This window comes from Myxocyprinus asiaticus, chromosome 14, assembly GCF_019703515.2.
Source record: "Myxocyprinus asiaticus isolate MX2 ecotype Aquarium Trade chromosome 14, UBuf_Myxa_2, whole genome shotgun sequence".
Classification (NCBI taxonomy): Eukaryota; Metazoa; Chordata; class Actinopteri; order Cypriniformes; family Catostomidae; genus Myxocyprinus; species Myxocyprinus asiaticus.
The window spans coordinates 11,227,205-11,244,895 of NC_059357.1; the positions used below are offsets into that span (position 1 = coordinate 11,227,205).

Here is a 17,691-nt window from a genome sequence, read left to right on the forward strand (position 1 = left end):
GTGGTTCTCAACCAGGGGGCCGGGACCCACTAGGAGACCTCAGCACATTTCTACGGTGGCCTCAAGATGACTTAAAATTAATTTAAAATAATAAATATTAAAATAATTAAAACAATACAACTTAATTAAAATGCTAAAATACTTGATGTATGCCTATAAATTATAAACACTCTTTCTGAAACTTCTAGAATAACAAATTATCCATGATGAATTATTTTAATCAGACACATCTAGTTTCAGGTGAGGGGGCCTTTAAATATTGTCTTGGACAGTGGGGGGCCTTGGAGTCAAAAATGCTGAGATCCACTGACTTAAGCAACACTTAATCTATAAATGCCACTGCATTAGATAACAAAATATCAAATCAAGCAACAGTTACATTAAAGACAGACAGCTTACGCACACGTCAAGCAAAACATTACACAAAAACAAGTTTGATAGGTTCTTCATTATAAAGCAATAGATATACAGTTTAAAATTAAGACACTTTCAGGTTGTCAAAGATATTAATAATATGATGAACTACACATGTGGTAATTCTGCTAGGACACCAGGGCTGTCAACAAGGCTGAGACAATTCAAATTTTTCATGAAAAATTCAGTCAGCACAGTGCTATAGCTATTGTTTGTTGCAAAGAACATACTTGGCTATTAACAAAAGTTAGTAAAATAATACGGTCAAAAGATTTAGCCAGTTCATATCAAATCTTAAGTAAAATGAGAACAGCTTCATTAGACAGTTCCATGTTAAATTAGTGTTGCACATTAGCCTATACCGGTGCCATAGTACTGCAATTGAATTAAGCTTCATAAAACCGTTAGTTCCACAGTATTTTTCAATAAAATGCTCATAAGAGCAAGCCAAGACATAATAAAGACAACCGCCAAAGACATGTACCTAAGGTTTTTTAGACACCCGCTTCCTGTTTTATTCGTTGCACTGCATCTGTTTTAGCCAAAGAATGAAATCGGCCTGAGCACCCCGTAAGTCACTGTCAGTGCTTGGCACACATCCAAAACCCAAATGCTCATTTTTGAATGCAGGTCTTACCCATGGGACAGGGCAGGTAAAGGTCTCTGTCCTTGAGCTACTGCTGTCCTCTGGTACTGACTCACACACTAAGCTCTCCCCTAGTACAACAGAGCCCTAGTACAAACACACACGCACAAAATTAGACATCAAAATATAATTTAATACAGTTCATACAACTAACAGTCAAATGCTGGTGGGGGGGGGGAAGGTTGTCATTAGTCAGTGAGAAACTTAAGCTAAATCACATAAACTGCAGAAAAAGAATAACAAATGTTTATCTGCAATGACCAAAAACCAATACTGCAGGTTGATGCTATTGTGTCAATACTAAGAATCCCCCACGCCCCCTCAAATTACATTATAATGGCTTCAAACATGTGGACTGCATCAATATTACTCTAATTAAATTTACAACTAATACATTTCCATACTCTACGCAAGCACGTGAACGCAGATGTGAGCGCTTTGCCACTGCATTGCCAACGCACGGTCCAGTGGAACATGCTAAATGTGCGTTCTTGCGTTACTGTGGCAGGAAAAACCGCAGTACTCAAGGAGGCGATGGAGTTACCTTTTAAACACATGTGCTTTAAACTGAAAGCATTATTCTTCTGGTAATTGCTATAAAATATTGACTTTAACTAACTTGCTCAGCAATATTCTCTTCAAACTGTTTCTCCACCATGACAGCAGTTGAGCTGAAAGAGAAAACTCACTGTAGAAGAGGACAGTTCACACTAATCTTGCTATAGAGCCCCTTAAGGCAACGCGTAGTTGCATTGCGTTATAAATTGCAGTTCGACACATTTCAGAACGCAACGACACGTAGAATTGAGCTTGCGTTGTGAGATGCATTTGCGTTCAAGGACTTGCCTAGAGTATGCTTCGGCCCATAGACAGGCAAAAGCAACTGTACAATGATACATGAGCAAAGATAAAATTCCAGAAAAAATCTGTTTAATCCCAAGGAAAACAATCTGAAGAGGCAGCACTTTGAAAAACCAAAGCACTGAGCCAGAGAAACATGAAACAATGATCCCACAAGAGCAGACTTCACCACGGGAACATGAGCGAGCACCTGTGTTGCCAAGTTACCAGAGGCAGACGCCACCACCTCTGCTAACTTAGAACTGAAAACAAATAATCAGAGATTCACACGTAAACAAAATAGGAAACTTCTAGGACTCTAGAATTGTTTCGACGAAGCAAGTACGACGCCTTAACATTGCTATGGTCAACGATCACATTGGTGTGTATTCTGCATTTCTCACAGTATGAAACAGCAAACGTGCCATAACAACCTCCCATGGTTCTGCATCCTGTGGCAAAGGTGCCAAATCGCATGCTGAAATGTGTTAGGTGTGTTTCTTTGTGAATTTCATGTAACTGCCTATGAATATGATTACAGGTGAATGGAGGTGTCTGTGTATTTGTGTGCACCTTGCTGGAGCGTATCTGTCTGTAGATGTCTGTCTGTTGCCGTATGCGGTACTCCAGGTCGGAGACTTGGGCCTGAAGCCAGTTCCAGTGACTGATGATGGCAGCTCTGTCCACGGCGTAACGACCTTCTGCTCTCCTCCATCTGAGAAAACACACAGAAATGCACTAGTTTAACAATCATCAATGCTCGATTTGCTGCCTTATCTGCCTTAGTATTAAGTATGCACACCAACTTTTTTTCATTCTAGGAGCCAGCCTAGTGGTATGTTGATAAATAGCTTATATATCACGCTACTCAGGTCAGCAAAGTTAATTTGAATTTGCTGTCACTTGCCGATTCTGCTCTAAAGATAGGCCAATATTTACACATTTACACTCATTTACTTAATTGGTTACTTAAAGGATCAGTTCACCCAACAATGATAATTCTCTCTTGATTTACTCACCTTTAAGTGATTTATTTTTTTATACAAACCTATCAGTTTGCTTCAGAAGACATTCACTGATGGACTGGGGGCGTGTGGATTAATTTTATGCTGCCTAAATATGCCTTTTGGACCATCAAACAGCCAGCAGCATCATGGCACCCATTTGCTCTCACTGTATGGACAAACAGAGCTGAAATGTGCTTATAAAAATCTTCATTTCAGTTCTGCTGAAGGAAAGACATGCACATCTGGGATGGCTTAAAGGGGAGTAAATCACGAGAGAATTATTATTCTGGGTGAACTAATCCTTTAATATCTGGTCCACCAATAAATAGCTATTTATAAAATAAACACTGTCATAACTGACTTCGTTTGGTCAACAATTAAATGGTTAAAATTATTAATAAATTATTCATAATGCATATGTTTTTATTGTCGTAGTCTAGATCAAATGTCATCAGATCAGATGTAGTAGAGTCAAAAAGCAGAAATAAAAAAGTCTGTTTTGCATATTCGGTTAGATACTTCAATGTTATCACACCATCATTTTCCAATTCTACCTGTACTGCTCATACTCTATATAAAAATGGCAAAAAATAATTGTGGAAGAGTCAGCTGTACTGATGTAGAGTAGGGCTGAAACGATTAGTCGACGTTAGACAAAATCGACAATAAAAAATTGTCAACAAAAATTTTCATTGTCGAACAGTCGTTTGATCTTAATGTATCATAAGATCATATGAAACTCTAATGATTGCACACAAGAGCAGCACTGCAGCTTGCGCCTTACTCAGGAGAGGAAGAAAACACATCTGACAGTCCAGACACACTTTAAACTTTCCAAATAGCTTCAGGTGATGTAGATCGCAAAGTATGAGGGAATTATAATGCAAAAATACAAAACAAGTAAATAAAGAAGCACTCTTGTTGTGGAATAAGCAGAGCTGGAGCTGACGCTCAGCTTAAGCAAAACTTGCATGTCGAGCGTCTTTAAAGGAAACACCCCGGCGTTACATCTTTAATGCAGTTCTATTTAATGCGTTATAGCTTTATTAAAGTTAAAATAATAAGGAAACTGGCATTTCTCTGTGCGGTCAGCGCCTCTTCTATGAGTTGCGCGAAGTGTTCCGATCTAAGGGGAAGAGATTGAAACTGCACCCGGCTGAGGTACACTGTTGCGGGGACGCTCATCCCTCGAGTGTGCGCGCTTAATGCAGCTAGATTATAACGCAATGGCAACTTACTGAATCATAATATATGTCACTGTGCATTTCTTATCGTGAAGAAAATTGGCAAAACACAGCTTTATTAATAAGAGAGAGTTTTTTTTTTTTTTTTTTTTGTGAGTTAAAGATGGACTGAAGTGAACTAAAAGGTGAGAGAGGGTAGTCTTCACCCCATTATACACTGCAAAAAAACACATTTTTTATTTGTTTTTATTTTGGCTTGTTTTCCAATATAAATATTTAAAACTCCTTTAAAACAATGTACATTTACTTTAGCAGCTATACTACAGAATATATATTTTTTTTATTATTATTATCTGAGAATGTTGATATTAAAAATACAAATATTTTAAAATATCTAAAAATCCTTTAAAAAAAAAAAAAAAAAGATGCATTCACCTAAGTAGCATATAAGATATTTAGACTTGCTTTTAGAGAATAGATCTTGAATATAAGTATACTTTGTCTTTACTGCACTCGCAGAAGTATAACCAAGTGAAAAAATACACATATATAAAATACTCTTATATTTAAGATACATTCTCTTAAAGCAAGTCTAAATATCTTATGTTACTTCAAGTAAATGTTTCTTGTTTTAAGGATTTTTAGACAATTTTAAAATGGTAAAAAAGACAAATACACTTGATAACAATAGGATTTTTTGTATTGAAATTTTTACTGAATTAAACATAATAAAAAGTATTTCTTTCCCTTTAATTCAGTGAATGTTATTTAGAGGCATTTTTAAAAGATGATTTTGTTTAGAGCTGTTTAGAGCTAATGATTAATCGTTGCAATAATCGCCCCGAATAGTCGAATAATCGTTCTATTAATCGTTAGATTAGTCAATTACCAAAATAATCGTTAGTTGCAGCCCTAATGTAGAGTGAGCAAATGTGAAGTAACTTCCTGCCATCTGATGCACCATGCAGGGCATGGAAGTGAAAAATCAAAACCAAAACTAAATTTCACTGGAAGTCACCAAAACCCAGTGTTTCCCATTAATTACCTGTGGCAGCACCACCTAATTTGTCCCTCCACAGTTTCATAATGAACCGAAAATATTTTAACACTTCTCATAACAACATAAAAGGTCTCTAACATTGTGTTTTATGCTGTTGCTTCGGAAAAGCATCTCTCACTCCCAGTCAGTCTACAGTGTTGCCAACTTAGCGACTTTTCAGACCCCTTTAGTGACTTTTTTCCCAAAAAGCACCTAGCGCCAAATCTAGCGAATTTTTAGGCCAAACATTAGCTACTTTCCGTAGAAGCGAGTACCAGTACTGCCCCGCAAGCACGAGTTCTTGCTTTCCCACTGCAGGCACACCTCTCTCTGTCTCTACTATTCATTGAGTGGCAGAGAGGAGCAGCACATTCAGCTGACATAGACGTGAATGAGCTGTGCATGTGCAAACAGTGTTGCCAAGGACCAATCACTAATCTGTATTGTTTGCTGCTCCTTTGTTTTAATTAAAAAAATTAAATTGACCGTTTAATTTGATTTTTATTCTTCTCATGCGCTTATCACCATCTTATCTCTCACTATCACAGGGGATTTGTTCATTCACATTCCTGAACTCTCTGAATTCAGATCATTTATTTAGATAATTCTGACATTGTACTTTATTCAAACACATAATAATAAACTTTAACCTGTATTAAACTTATATACACAAAATACAAATACAAATATAAATACAAATGCACACAGCCTTGGACATAACACACACACACACACACACACACAAAAATAGCTAACATGCCATAGCTAACATACATTTCTAGTCAAAAGTTTTGAAACACTTGACTAAAATGTTTCTCCTGATCTTAAAGATCTTTTGATCTGAAGGCGCATGCTTAAATGTTTGAAATTAGTTTTGTAGACAAAAATATAATTGTGCCACCATATTAATTTATTTCATTATAAAACTCAAATGTAATAAAAAATAATAATAATTTTTTGAAATTGATGACTTGGACCAAATAATAAAGAAAAGCAGCCAATAAGTGCTCAGCATGTAGATGGGAACTCCTTCAATACTGTTTAAAAAGCATCCCAGGGTGATACCTCAAGAAGTTGGTTGAGAAAATGTCAAGAGTACATGTATGCAAATTCTAGGCAAAGGGTGACTACTTTGAAGATGCTAAAATATAACACAGTTTTGATTTGAACATAATTCCCATAGTTCCATTTATGTCCATAGTGTTGATGACTTTACTATTATTCTAAAATGTGGAGGAAAAAAAAAAAACCAAACAAACATTATAATAAAGAATGAATATTTGTTTCAAAACTTTTGACCGGTAGTGTATACTCCCAAAATTATAGAAAAGAATGGGAGTTAATCCCTGAATTCAAGGGGTGGCTGAAGCCCTATGTAAGCAATGACACAAGGGCTTACTGTCTTTACAGTCCCTAACTGAAAACAGAACATCCTTCTTGTGGTTTGTTACCTTCTTGATTAAATTACTACAAGAGCACAAAACTGTTTACAAGAGCACAAAGTTCTTCATAGATCTAGCCTCTTAATTTTGCTCTCAAAATGCACCAGATTGATGCATTTAACTTTAAAAATGTACAAAATTCTCTTACGGGGGGAGCATGCCCCCGGACCCCCCTAGAGGGTCCAAGGTCCACCCACCACAGTCTCAAAATTCCTGTGGGAAACACTGAAAGCAGTTTCATACATAACTTCCACTAGCTGGTGATGTGCATGAGACTTTCGAGCGATTGATGAGCAGCACTTTTCCAAAATTCACTTGATTTTTTTCCAGTGAAACTTTTGTAATCCACTTAAAAAAAAAAATAAATCAACCTAATGCAACGAACTGACCTCTGACCTCTTTACATTAGTCCCAGTCCATTCTTGTATAACCGCTGTCCTCTTAGCTTGCTCAGTGAGGCAATATAAACCTAATAATCTGATTGCACAAGATTGAAAGTAAAATGACTGCAAAACACAAGAAAGAAACAGCACCAGCTTCAGCTGAACTACGCTGACATGACTCAAGATTTCACAGAATAAGAGAGAGGAAGAGAGATTTAAATGATATAGCAATAAAAGAAAGGCATCATTGTAACCACTGGAGAATGAGAAATAAATAGCTGAAAGACAGAAAGGGACATAGAACCTTTTTTGTTCTCTTTATCAGTCCACTAAGAACAGTCTTTATAAACTGGAATTACACTGAGATCTGCTCTAAAAGCTCAGGAGGAGCCTGAACACAACAAAAGCTCATAAAACGCAAATTCTTTATCTCTCTCCTCCTTTTAGAGAATATCAAATCAATACAAGCCAAACAAGCATTTTGTTTCCACCCTTAGGATTTTGCTTTGTGTTTTACTTCATTCCTGTGGACTCCACAGCTCTCAGATGTATATGGAGGCCAATCAGTGTTTTCATATGGATTTCCAATTTTCAACCTGTGATTCAGAGCAGATCTGAAATACAGCCGTGTTACTGCCTGAACACTTGCACAAGCACAGAAACATGCTTTGCTACACATTAACAAAAAAAGTAAAAAATAAATACAAAAAAAAAAAAAAAATCAGACAGGACTATGGGCTTTTCGGTTATATTCTTTAAGAATTTATTATAAGACTAGGGGGGATTTTCAATGCATTGGTTTTTTATGAGATTTTTTTAGAGATCAAAAAATACATGTAGGGAAAGTTGTTTTATTGTTTGTTTGTTTTTTGTCATCTGAAAGTTCCTGCGACTCATACCAAATTGATGTCAAACACACATGCTTGCATACAAAGAAACTAGTCAGCACACTATGTTTCCCTGGAACAATTTTACAAATCCTGACCAGTCTTCATCCTCTCCTGGAATTCCATGTTTTCCCTCTTGCCGGTCCTGTTGAGTGTTTTGCCTTTTTTTGAGCATTTGAAATTTGTCCACATGGGGGCAGAGAGGGGGAGGGGCAGCTGTATTACACCCAGCTGGCCACAAGGGGCATGAGTGAATGGACATGATAAAGTATGTTTTTTGCCTGTACGTTAACTTGAGTTTTTCAGAAGCTTTTCAAGACCACATAGACAATCGACAAGGTCTCGCTAGACCAGATTTTAAAGCAGCCTGTGGGTGTAAGAATAAGATTGTGTGTCTAAATAAAATTAAAAGAAGTCAAATCTGAGTAATCAGTTGTGGTACAAAGAAATGTAGAATAAGTGCAGGTGAGGAGTGAACTTGAACTGTTCCCCTGACTGTTGTCCTCACAGGAAGCAGGAAATACGCAGAAAGTGGCTACAAACACTCTCCACACAATAAAGAGAGAGACTGGATGTGAAGAACAAGGGCAGATCATGTCATTAAAACACACTTCTGGGTTGCGCCTGATTGTGGGAATTTTGCATAAGCCAATATGATGTTACATCTCTCAATGGAAATAAGCCAACAAGTCAGAGAAATGTGTCAATAACAGAGCCATGCTCACTATGAGATGTTATGCAAATTTTAACTGTGTGTGAAACAAATACGAGTGCATAAACACACACAACCCTTTGCAAACAGCAAAAAGCAACATTGAGTAGTGTGCAACATCTTAAAATACAGTCCCACTTTATTTTAGGTGTCTTTAAGTACTAAAATGAACTAAAATTAAAATACATACATTGTACTTATTGAGTAACTACAATTTCTGCAACATTCTCACAAAATTCACATTTCCTGCTACTGAGGTTGAGGTACGGGTAGGTTTATGGGTAGGACTAGGGTTAAGGGTTGGGTTAGGGGTAAGGTCAACAGTGTAACTACAGATGTTGTTACATGCAGATACCGTGTAAATACCATGCAACAACACGTATGTACATAAGTACATTGTATCAAATGCTTAAGTACATAGTAGTGGTCCCAAAATACAACATACAACATTAAAGTGATAGTTCACCCACAAATGACAATTCTGTCCTTTACTCACTGTCGTGTTGTTCTAAACCCGTACGACTTTCTGTGGAATGCAAAAGGAGAAATGGTTGGCAAAATGTTCAATCTCAGTCACCATTCAAGCAGCTTTATTCCACAGAAACAAAGAAAGTCATATAGATTTAGAATAACATGGCGGTGAGTAAATGACGACGATTTCCATTTCTGGCTAAACTAGAACTACACACTCCATTTCAACAAACAAAACAATATCGCCACAATTTTCCACAAGAAAATGACAGATGCCCTCGATGGAGACAAAGCCACTGAAACAGCAAACATGTACAGGCCAAATAATTCCAGAAACCTTCAGCTGGATGCCAAGTGAGTCACCATAAGAAAGAGACCATGAAGCCAGAACACAAACACTTCAAATGGTTACAAAACAAGACAGAGGTTAACTATTTTGCACCACCATTAAACAGTGTACGCAGGCCTGGGATGTACAAATACACTGACACGCTGTGATGCATTGGTCTGACAACAAAAACTGAATGAAGAGATTAAAGTAAATTACAATTACTACAGTGATTATAAACGCATTACAAATTAATTTCTTCTACAACATGGAATTCTTGACCCATTTCCATTTCAACCTGCAGTGCAAGCATTTGATGGAGCAGCTGCAAGGGTCTACTGTGGAAAACTATGCTGAGAGCAAATCGTACCAAATTAAATCACATTTAACCATCTTGAGATCAAACTTCAGATTTTATGATGCACTGCATAACTTGGAAAAGAACCATAATCATAATCGAATTTCTGTTAAAGCAAACATTCTCACCCCTAGTTCCAATCCGTGGCTGTCAATGAATTTAAAATGTGGGGGTGGGGTGCTCCTCTTTAACTTGACAGGAACATCATATTACCATCTCATCTGACACAGGGACAGAGCACTTAAAATCATAACACAAATTTCAAGCAGAGAGCAACCACTCAAGAGTCCAAATTTGTCTCTAAGTGAAGAGACACAGGGCAGTTGATTAAACAGAAATAAAAGCAGACATACAGTGGGGTTCAAAAGACCAAGACCAGTTGTGAAAATGCTTCCTTTTCAAATAACTTAAATACCGTTTTTGTTATTATTATTCTAACGAGTTTAATTGAAAAAACATGAATATCATTTTTTTTTATATATATATATTTAGTATGTCCCCCTTTTCTTGAACGATAGCATGCACTCAAACTGGCTTAGACAAAACCTGATGATTCATTTTTTCATTTGGCAGAATCCATGTTATCCAGTACGATTTGAGAATGTTCCAAAGAGCATCTTGTTTCAATGAAAGCACGGAAATCTGATCTTTCGCACAAAGTTAATATGGTCAATATCACAAATTTAATGATTTGATTAGTGACCTTGAAATAGCTCAGAATCTAATATCATCTATCATATAATTTTCATGACTTTAATCGTGCCCAGGTTTAAATTTAATTTTGAACCTCCCTGTAAATACGCAAAGGAGCTTAACTTCTATCTGATGATTCATATAGACTGTGACCTCTGTACAGACCAAACTGATAAAGTCTAACATAAGCATTCCAGCTGAGACACAACCACAGCCCAAAGTGGGAATTTGTAGAAGGACATGTGCATGCCATCCCAAGGTTAAAAAAACAACAAAAACAAACACTACAGAGGCTGAACACACACACACACACACACACACACACACACACACACACACACAGGTCCTTGGGGATTTTGTGAACTCAAGCAGTACCGAGAGGTGCAACAGAAGTGTGGAAAGCTTATCATCATCATTTCACAGTATCTGAAATCTAGCCGGACTCTTTCCCACATCACTGCCTTAATGATGAACTCCTCAGCCACTGATGCAAGCATACATGCATGCGCACATGCAAGCACACCCTGCTCTTTCAGGAAATGATAGTAAGAGGCAGAGGAGCAAAATGAAAACAGGAAACCAAGCCTACGGTCATCATTACGTGTGTAACACAAAAACAGCTGAGAGATGAGAAAGCAATACACACACCTGCATGCATGCAAATACAAACGACCTTGAGACTATAAACAAAATCACTCATTATAGTGGAGCTAACATGTTTCAAAAATACTTCAATAACATCAATAAATATTTTTATTTATTTTTATTTTATTTTTAATTTCATAATAGTCCTAATTAACTATTTAAAGGCACCATGTTTTTAAGTGTTGTATGCAGTAAGCGTTTTAAGAGAGAAAGTGCACGCGTGTGCGAGACAGAATCTGTGCTGACTTCAAGGCCACAGACAGTGCAGCTCAGCTGCAGACATGACATGGGCGTCGTCTGGAGAACAAAGAGTTTGATGTGCTGAGAGAGAGAGAGAGAGAGAGAGAGAGCGAGAGAGAGGTCCCACCCCCTCAAGGTCACATGACTGGTATGAGGCAGACATGGGGTAAAAACAAATGAAAAAAATGGAAGGAGAGGTAAAGAGAAAATAAAACAAAAAGGGAAAGAATGGGCCATATTTCAAGCATCTACTAAATATATAAATAAATTCACATAAAAACAACAATTTGCATTGAAATAGTGTTTTTGAGAAATTTTGAGAAGGAGATTGCGGAGTCTGAATTCCACCTCAGAGTTCTGTTGGTGTTCATTTAGAGAAAATGACCATGTGTCTGCTCATTATATTGCTTATTACAAGACAGCATGCCAATTAAAGAAATAAATGTATATGAAGTATTGATTTGAGTTGAAATACATTTTTAGCTTACATGTAGAGATCACCAAGTGATATGAGAAGTACGAAAGATGACTTGCAATACCCGGATGACCGGTGAAATGTCATTTGATCCCCAAATGTGCGGTCATTATTCAGAAATACCAGACCGCTGGCTGGTGCGATTGACCAATCAGGATAGAGTATTCCAGAAAGCTGTGTACTAAAACTAAGTAACAGAATTATTTATGGCTTGTGAGGACAAATTCACAAGTACACACAAAATTAAATATAATCTGCATAAGCTATGTGCACTCCTAGCAGAGTCTTTTGGGTTTTACACTTGAGAATGTGACTGAAATTTCTCCAGCTGTGGCATGTATGGATGGCGGGCATGGTCTCTCACATCCCCCACACCCCCCATCCACCCACCCCCTTTCATATTACATATTACTGTCAGTCAGTATATTTCCGTTGTGTTGCTCCACTTCACAAAGCCACGAGTGACCAGACCCCCAAACCTTGCCCCTAAACCTACCCCCTCCGCATAGTGTGTGAGGGAGGCTATGCTTTGTTAGATTACATTCTGAACTTGTCAATAACGCACCATATCACCCAGAGTCTTGTGTGGGGGGCATTAACACTGACAGTCAAGGATCTGGGCTGTCCGATAATAAACCTGTTTCCCATGATACAAACAGAAGTAAGCTGCCGAAACAACCTCAAACTGCTGCAACTAGAGATCTGTGTATTTTGGGACCAGCTGATCAGTTATCACAGTTTTGCAACATGCCAACTGCAACATACAAGCCCAAACATGTAAATATTTCCAGTGAAGTTTAAAGAAACAAATCCTGGCATCCCGAGGCCATGGTTACTACTAGAGCTTGCATGTGATGTCTTTCATATTGAGATTTGTTTTGAATAAACAGGTTGAATTTAAACTTGCACGAACATGTCGTTTATAATGAGTTTAGGAAATACTTGTACATAATGACAAAGTAAATCCAAGTCTGGTTTACAGAGGCATTAGTGTATGCCATTATTTTTCTACTTAAATGTTATATTTTGCATTTCACACACCAAGATATAAAAAGGTGGTGGAATACCTCATCGACATTCTTCAGTTTATATATTTCAACTCAACTGAGTCTTCAAGAACACCTGTTGTCTCTTAGTCGTGGTAAGTATCAAGGGATGCAAATCTGTTGCTATGCTCTTATGAAATATTAAGTTAGTAGATCCTTAATTTACGGTACAATAGAGAAATGGGTAACCCATAATAGCTTTGCTGCTATAACAGATTTCCAGCTTGCTCACCCTATGTTTCTGGATGAATAACAGTTTTTAGTTATTTTTGTGCTAGTCTTAAGCCTTTGAATATACTATGACTAAAGCCTGCACAGAATCTGCGACCACAGAATTCCTCAGAAAGCTATGAGAAATCCACAGAATTTGAATTTTCAATTATTAATATATATATATATATATATATATATATATATATATATATATAATAATAATTGACATCCTCTGCCTTGTCTTTTCAACATGTTTCTCTAATTTGATGCTCTAAGCTACAAATAAGCTAGTAGAATTTTCAAGCTTTGATAAACATTATCATATTTAAATCTATTCCACCAGACTGGTTGACTGTTTGTAGGTGAACCGATCAAAAGTGGAATGGCAGCTTATACCAGGCAGGGAGAATTAAAGGGAAAAAGGGGAAGAGAGGGAAGAAAACAAACTGACTGAAAAAGCTAGTATGGGAACGTAGGAACAAGTGACAGAGCAAGCGTGAAATGTTAGCAATGAGTGTGGTTGCAGCTTTCCAGAGAGGACCCTATGTTCTGCTATAAGCAGCTCCAGATGTTTGGAGATCAGGGTGGGAAATAGGGATGCGCCGAAAAAATGGCATAAAATGAACATTTGAACTAGGGCTGTCACGATTATGACTCGTCAGTCAAATTTCATTGTCAAACAAATAATTGCGATTATGACAATTAATTGTCTGTTTTAGGGTTGTGACGATTAATTGTCATATACATTGCAATTTTTTTAAGGTGTGCTTTTTTCTGCATGTGTGCTTCATACACCATAGGTCATTTTTGACATATTGATCTTCAAATATATTAAATAAAAACTTATGAATGATATGAAAAAAAAAAAAAAAATTAAAGTATTCATAAATACTTACAATATGTCTCTTTTTGGTTAACTTTAGTGTCAATTTTACATTTGCACTTGTTTTTGAACTCATGTTTTATAATTTAATTAAAAATAAAATATATATTTTTATACATATCATATTTATATTATGCAATAGTAAAACATTTCTTTCCTAATTTCTTCACTTCTACATATTTTAGTGCTCTGAATAAACCCACGAGCCCTTATTTTTCATGAAGCAAAACATCTGAGATTTCATTTCATCATTTTATCACTCCACAGAAACAGAGTTAACATGCATCGTCTCCTCTTTGTCACGCATGTCATTAAAACAGTGTATGAACCCAGAACATTTGCCATTACACGATCGTTTAAAGTGAAACCGGAGCGTTTGCTTTCACTAACAAAGTTTACACTTGTTTGTTTACATTTTCTCGGGAGTTTGCTGCGAGCCTGGCACGAGCCTCTACTGACGGCGCGTGCGTCAAAGTGCTTCACATCTGCAGTGCTGCTCAGTGACGCTTGGACACAGTTCAACGGAACGATTGGAATTTGAATGCCCAGTAATCACGGTTGTTTCGAATAACCACGGTTAGATCAAATTATTGCTGTTAGATCAAATAACCGCGACCAGACAGTTATTTAATAATCATGACAGGCCTAATTTGAACGGAAATCCTTACTTTAAAACGTAGCAACAGAAAAACTGGTGAAAAAGCAAATGTTTATGTTGAACATTGTAGAAGTGAAGTGGTCACTTTCTTAGTCATTAACGATTTAATAAATCGCTAAATAAATCAATCCTAGGGCTGCACGATTATGACAAAAATCAAAATTATCGATTATTGCCCTTGAAAATGTTATGAAATTACTGTGGTGTCACTAAGCAGACAACCGCTTCCGGGTTCTTCAGAACAGCAGGTTATAGGCTGCACTGCAGTTTCTTTAAAGCATTACATACTGTAATAGTGTTTGTTAATGTTAGTAAAGGTTATTATAAAGGTATATCTTTGTGTTAAAGTGAAGAAATATATGTAGATTCTTTTTGAACTATTGACAAAATCATTTTTAATTTGTCAATATGCCTGTCATGTATCATGTTGATGTATTCACATCCTCACACATTTAACACTGCCAAAGCCTGAAAACACATGGCATAAATTCAAAAACTACCACCAGACATGCAATATGTGTCTTTAATGCCTAAATTATTGGCCCAGATACAGTAAATTATAATATGACATTCAATAGTCAAACTGAACAGCCGATCACATAAGATCATCATTAGATCATATTTGGCCTCAAATCTGTCACAGTGGTTGCACTCTGGAAGGTAAGATCAGCCGGTTTGCGAGTTTGTCTGATTAGTTCATTTAAATCTACCAACAGCAGTTGTGTGTCAAATAGGTATTTATTTGAGCAGACACAATAACAAAGAAGATGGTCCGTGAAATGACGTTCAAGACTTCTATGTCCAAAACAAGCCACTTTATAGCTGTTTAATACATAAATACAACGGTTATTCTTTTTAATAAATTGTACACAAATATCGAGCAATGCAACAATATTCAAACTCTCCCACTATAATGACTGAAGCGGTCACTCACTGTTTGAGCCCTACATTTCAGAGCAAACTCACTGACAGTTCTGCACTCACAAATGCTCACATAATAAATATAGCTGTTCAAACAACACAATAAATCAGTTATTTAGACCCTGTCTGTACCTTGATTATAACGGTTGGGATTGTTTTAGTTTTGTTGCGTTGCTTGTTTACCTACGGTAAATAAAATGGCACGACATGCAATGAATTGAAAATAATTCAAAATTGCACACCTTTGTTCTACAGCTTATTTTGGAGTGTCAGATGATGTTTATTTGGCACTAATTTCCGTGTGCCATCGCAAACAGATAAAACATACTGTAAGCAAGCATCTGGACGTCAGACTATTTAAAACTTGTGCATATCGATTGGTTGTCAAGACTGATTGGACCGTAGACTCACTGTGTCTCTGACTGGCCATTGTCGTTTCATTGCTCTCAATAATGGCTTGAGTGCATTACCGCGAAGACCTAGCACGTGTGGAGGCTCACACTATTCTCCGTGGCATCCACACACAACACGCGCTCCACCGAGAGCGAGAACCACATTATAGTGACCACGAGGAGGTTAACCCAACGTGATTCTACCCACCCTAGCAACCAGGCCAATTGGTTGCTTAGGAAGCCTGACTGGAGTCACTCAGCACACCCTGGATTCGAATTTGCGACTCCAGGTGTGGTAGTCAGCGTGTTTACTTGCGGAGCTGCCCAGCCCCCCTGATAAAATATTTTTTACATATCGCCCAGGCCTAGTGTAAAAAAAATAATATTTAAAAAAAACAGCAGTAGGGGTAAAATCAAGCAACAGATGTATCCTGATATTTGACGAGTCATTTCATTTATGATCACAATGTTGCAAACACATATACACACACACACACACACACACACACACGCACACATATATACATACATACACACACACACACACACACACACACACACACACACACACACACACACACACACACATATACATATACATACACACACACACACGTATATGAGAGAGAGAGAGTCAACTGAATAAAAGATTAACTGAGCTAAAATATATTTAAGGCACTACACATATTTAATAAAAAACAGTGTCACAAAATAGCATGCGTTCGTCAGCTCTCTCTCTCCTTTCTCTCACATGCAGCGTTTCAGTGACCCCATTTATAAGCATTAAATAAAATGGATTATTCTAGGTTATTTGCAGAAAGTGCCGTTCTGAAATACCATGAAAGCGAGAACGACGTTTTCCTTATGCCATTTCAGAGATTACGAGAAAGTGGTTTAACACACCTGGGTTTCTCATGGAGAACGCAGCTTTTGTGGACATGTAAATGCTCTAGCTGCGTTCTTACAGGTTCTATTTGATTCATAGCATTCCTATATTTGCTTAGTTCCCTTATTTGGACAGTAAAATGTAACTGGAATTTGAAGTGCAAAATCATGGTTGGATCAAATAATTGCAATCAGGCGATTACGTAATGATCATGACAGTCCTATAGAAAAGTGTAGAATATGGCACCTTTAAATGAGTATTGCAACAGAGTTGTAACAAGTCTACATAAAAGCAAAAAAACACACACAAAAAAAAACAAGATTACACCTACTTTGAGTTCAGTTTTCCCTACGTAAGAATATGCATTTGACCATAAGCCAATAAACAGTTTTAAGACTAGGGATGTGCGAGACTAATCGACTAAACGGTTCTGATGCTGCTAGTCGACACTGGAATTACTAGTCGGTTAATATTTCCCCCATTAAACTGATAATAATTTTTTACATATTTACATTTGGCTTTATATTTTTACAGAGGCTGCAATTAATGTCATATTAATGTTACATATTTTAAACAGAATTAATAATACAAATATTATTTACAAAAAGAGGATATCTGGAGCAGATACAGAGTTTAATTTCATCTCAGGCTGCGCGTGCTTCTTCCCTTTCTCTCGCGGTGCGCGCAGGAAAATGTCCTCTCGCTAGACAAGCAAACTCAGCAAAGTAGTTATGAAATTACTTCGGTGGTGCGGGAATCGGCTTTCCAAATGTTTGAAAGTCCCTATGGATGTTTTCACATTTGAGTCTTCTTTACATCTGTGCATGCTTGGATGATATTTTTCTACCGAGCAGGCTTTTTCAAGCACAGGATAGCCGTCTCAGGTGAGTGAAGTCCCGTCTTTCTCCAGACCATGTCAACGTGTTAA

General features: G+C 37.2%; 1 protein-coding gene across 2 annotated transcripts in view; it reads right to left on the reverse strand.

Moving 5' to 3' along the window:
* Positions 1-17,691, reverse strand: part of LOC127451579 (KAT8 regulatory NSL complex subunit 1-like) — an 88,547-nt gene that overhangs the window by 19,387 nt on the left and 51,469 nt on the right. The window contains exons 3-5 of one of the 2 annotated variants that reach the window (XM_051716356.1): positions 9,051-9,080; positions 2,474-2,615; positions 1,052-1,147 (exon numbers count right to left, since the gene is read on the reverse strand). In XM_051716356.1, the coding sequence (XP_051572316.1) occupies positions 1,052-1,147; positions 2,474-2,615; positions 9,051-9,080 (268 nt within the window). The remainder of the gene's footprint in view (positions 1-1,051; positions 1,148-2,473; positions 2,616-9,050; positions 9,081-17,691) is intronic. The other variant, XM_051716357.1, reaches the window with a different exon arrangement.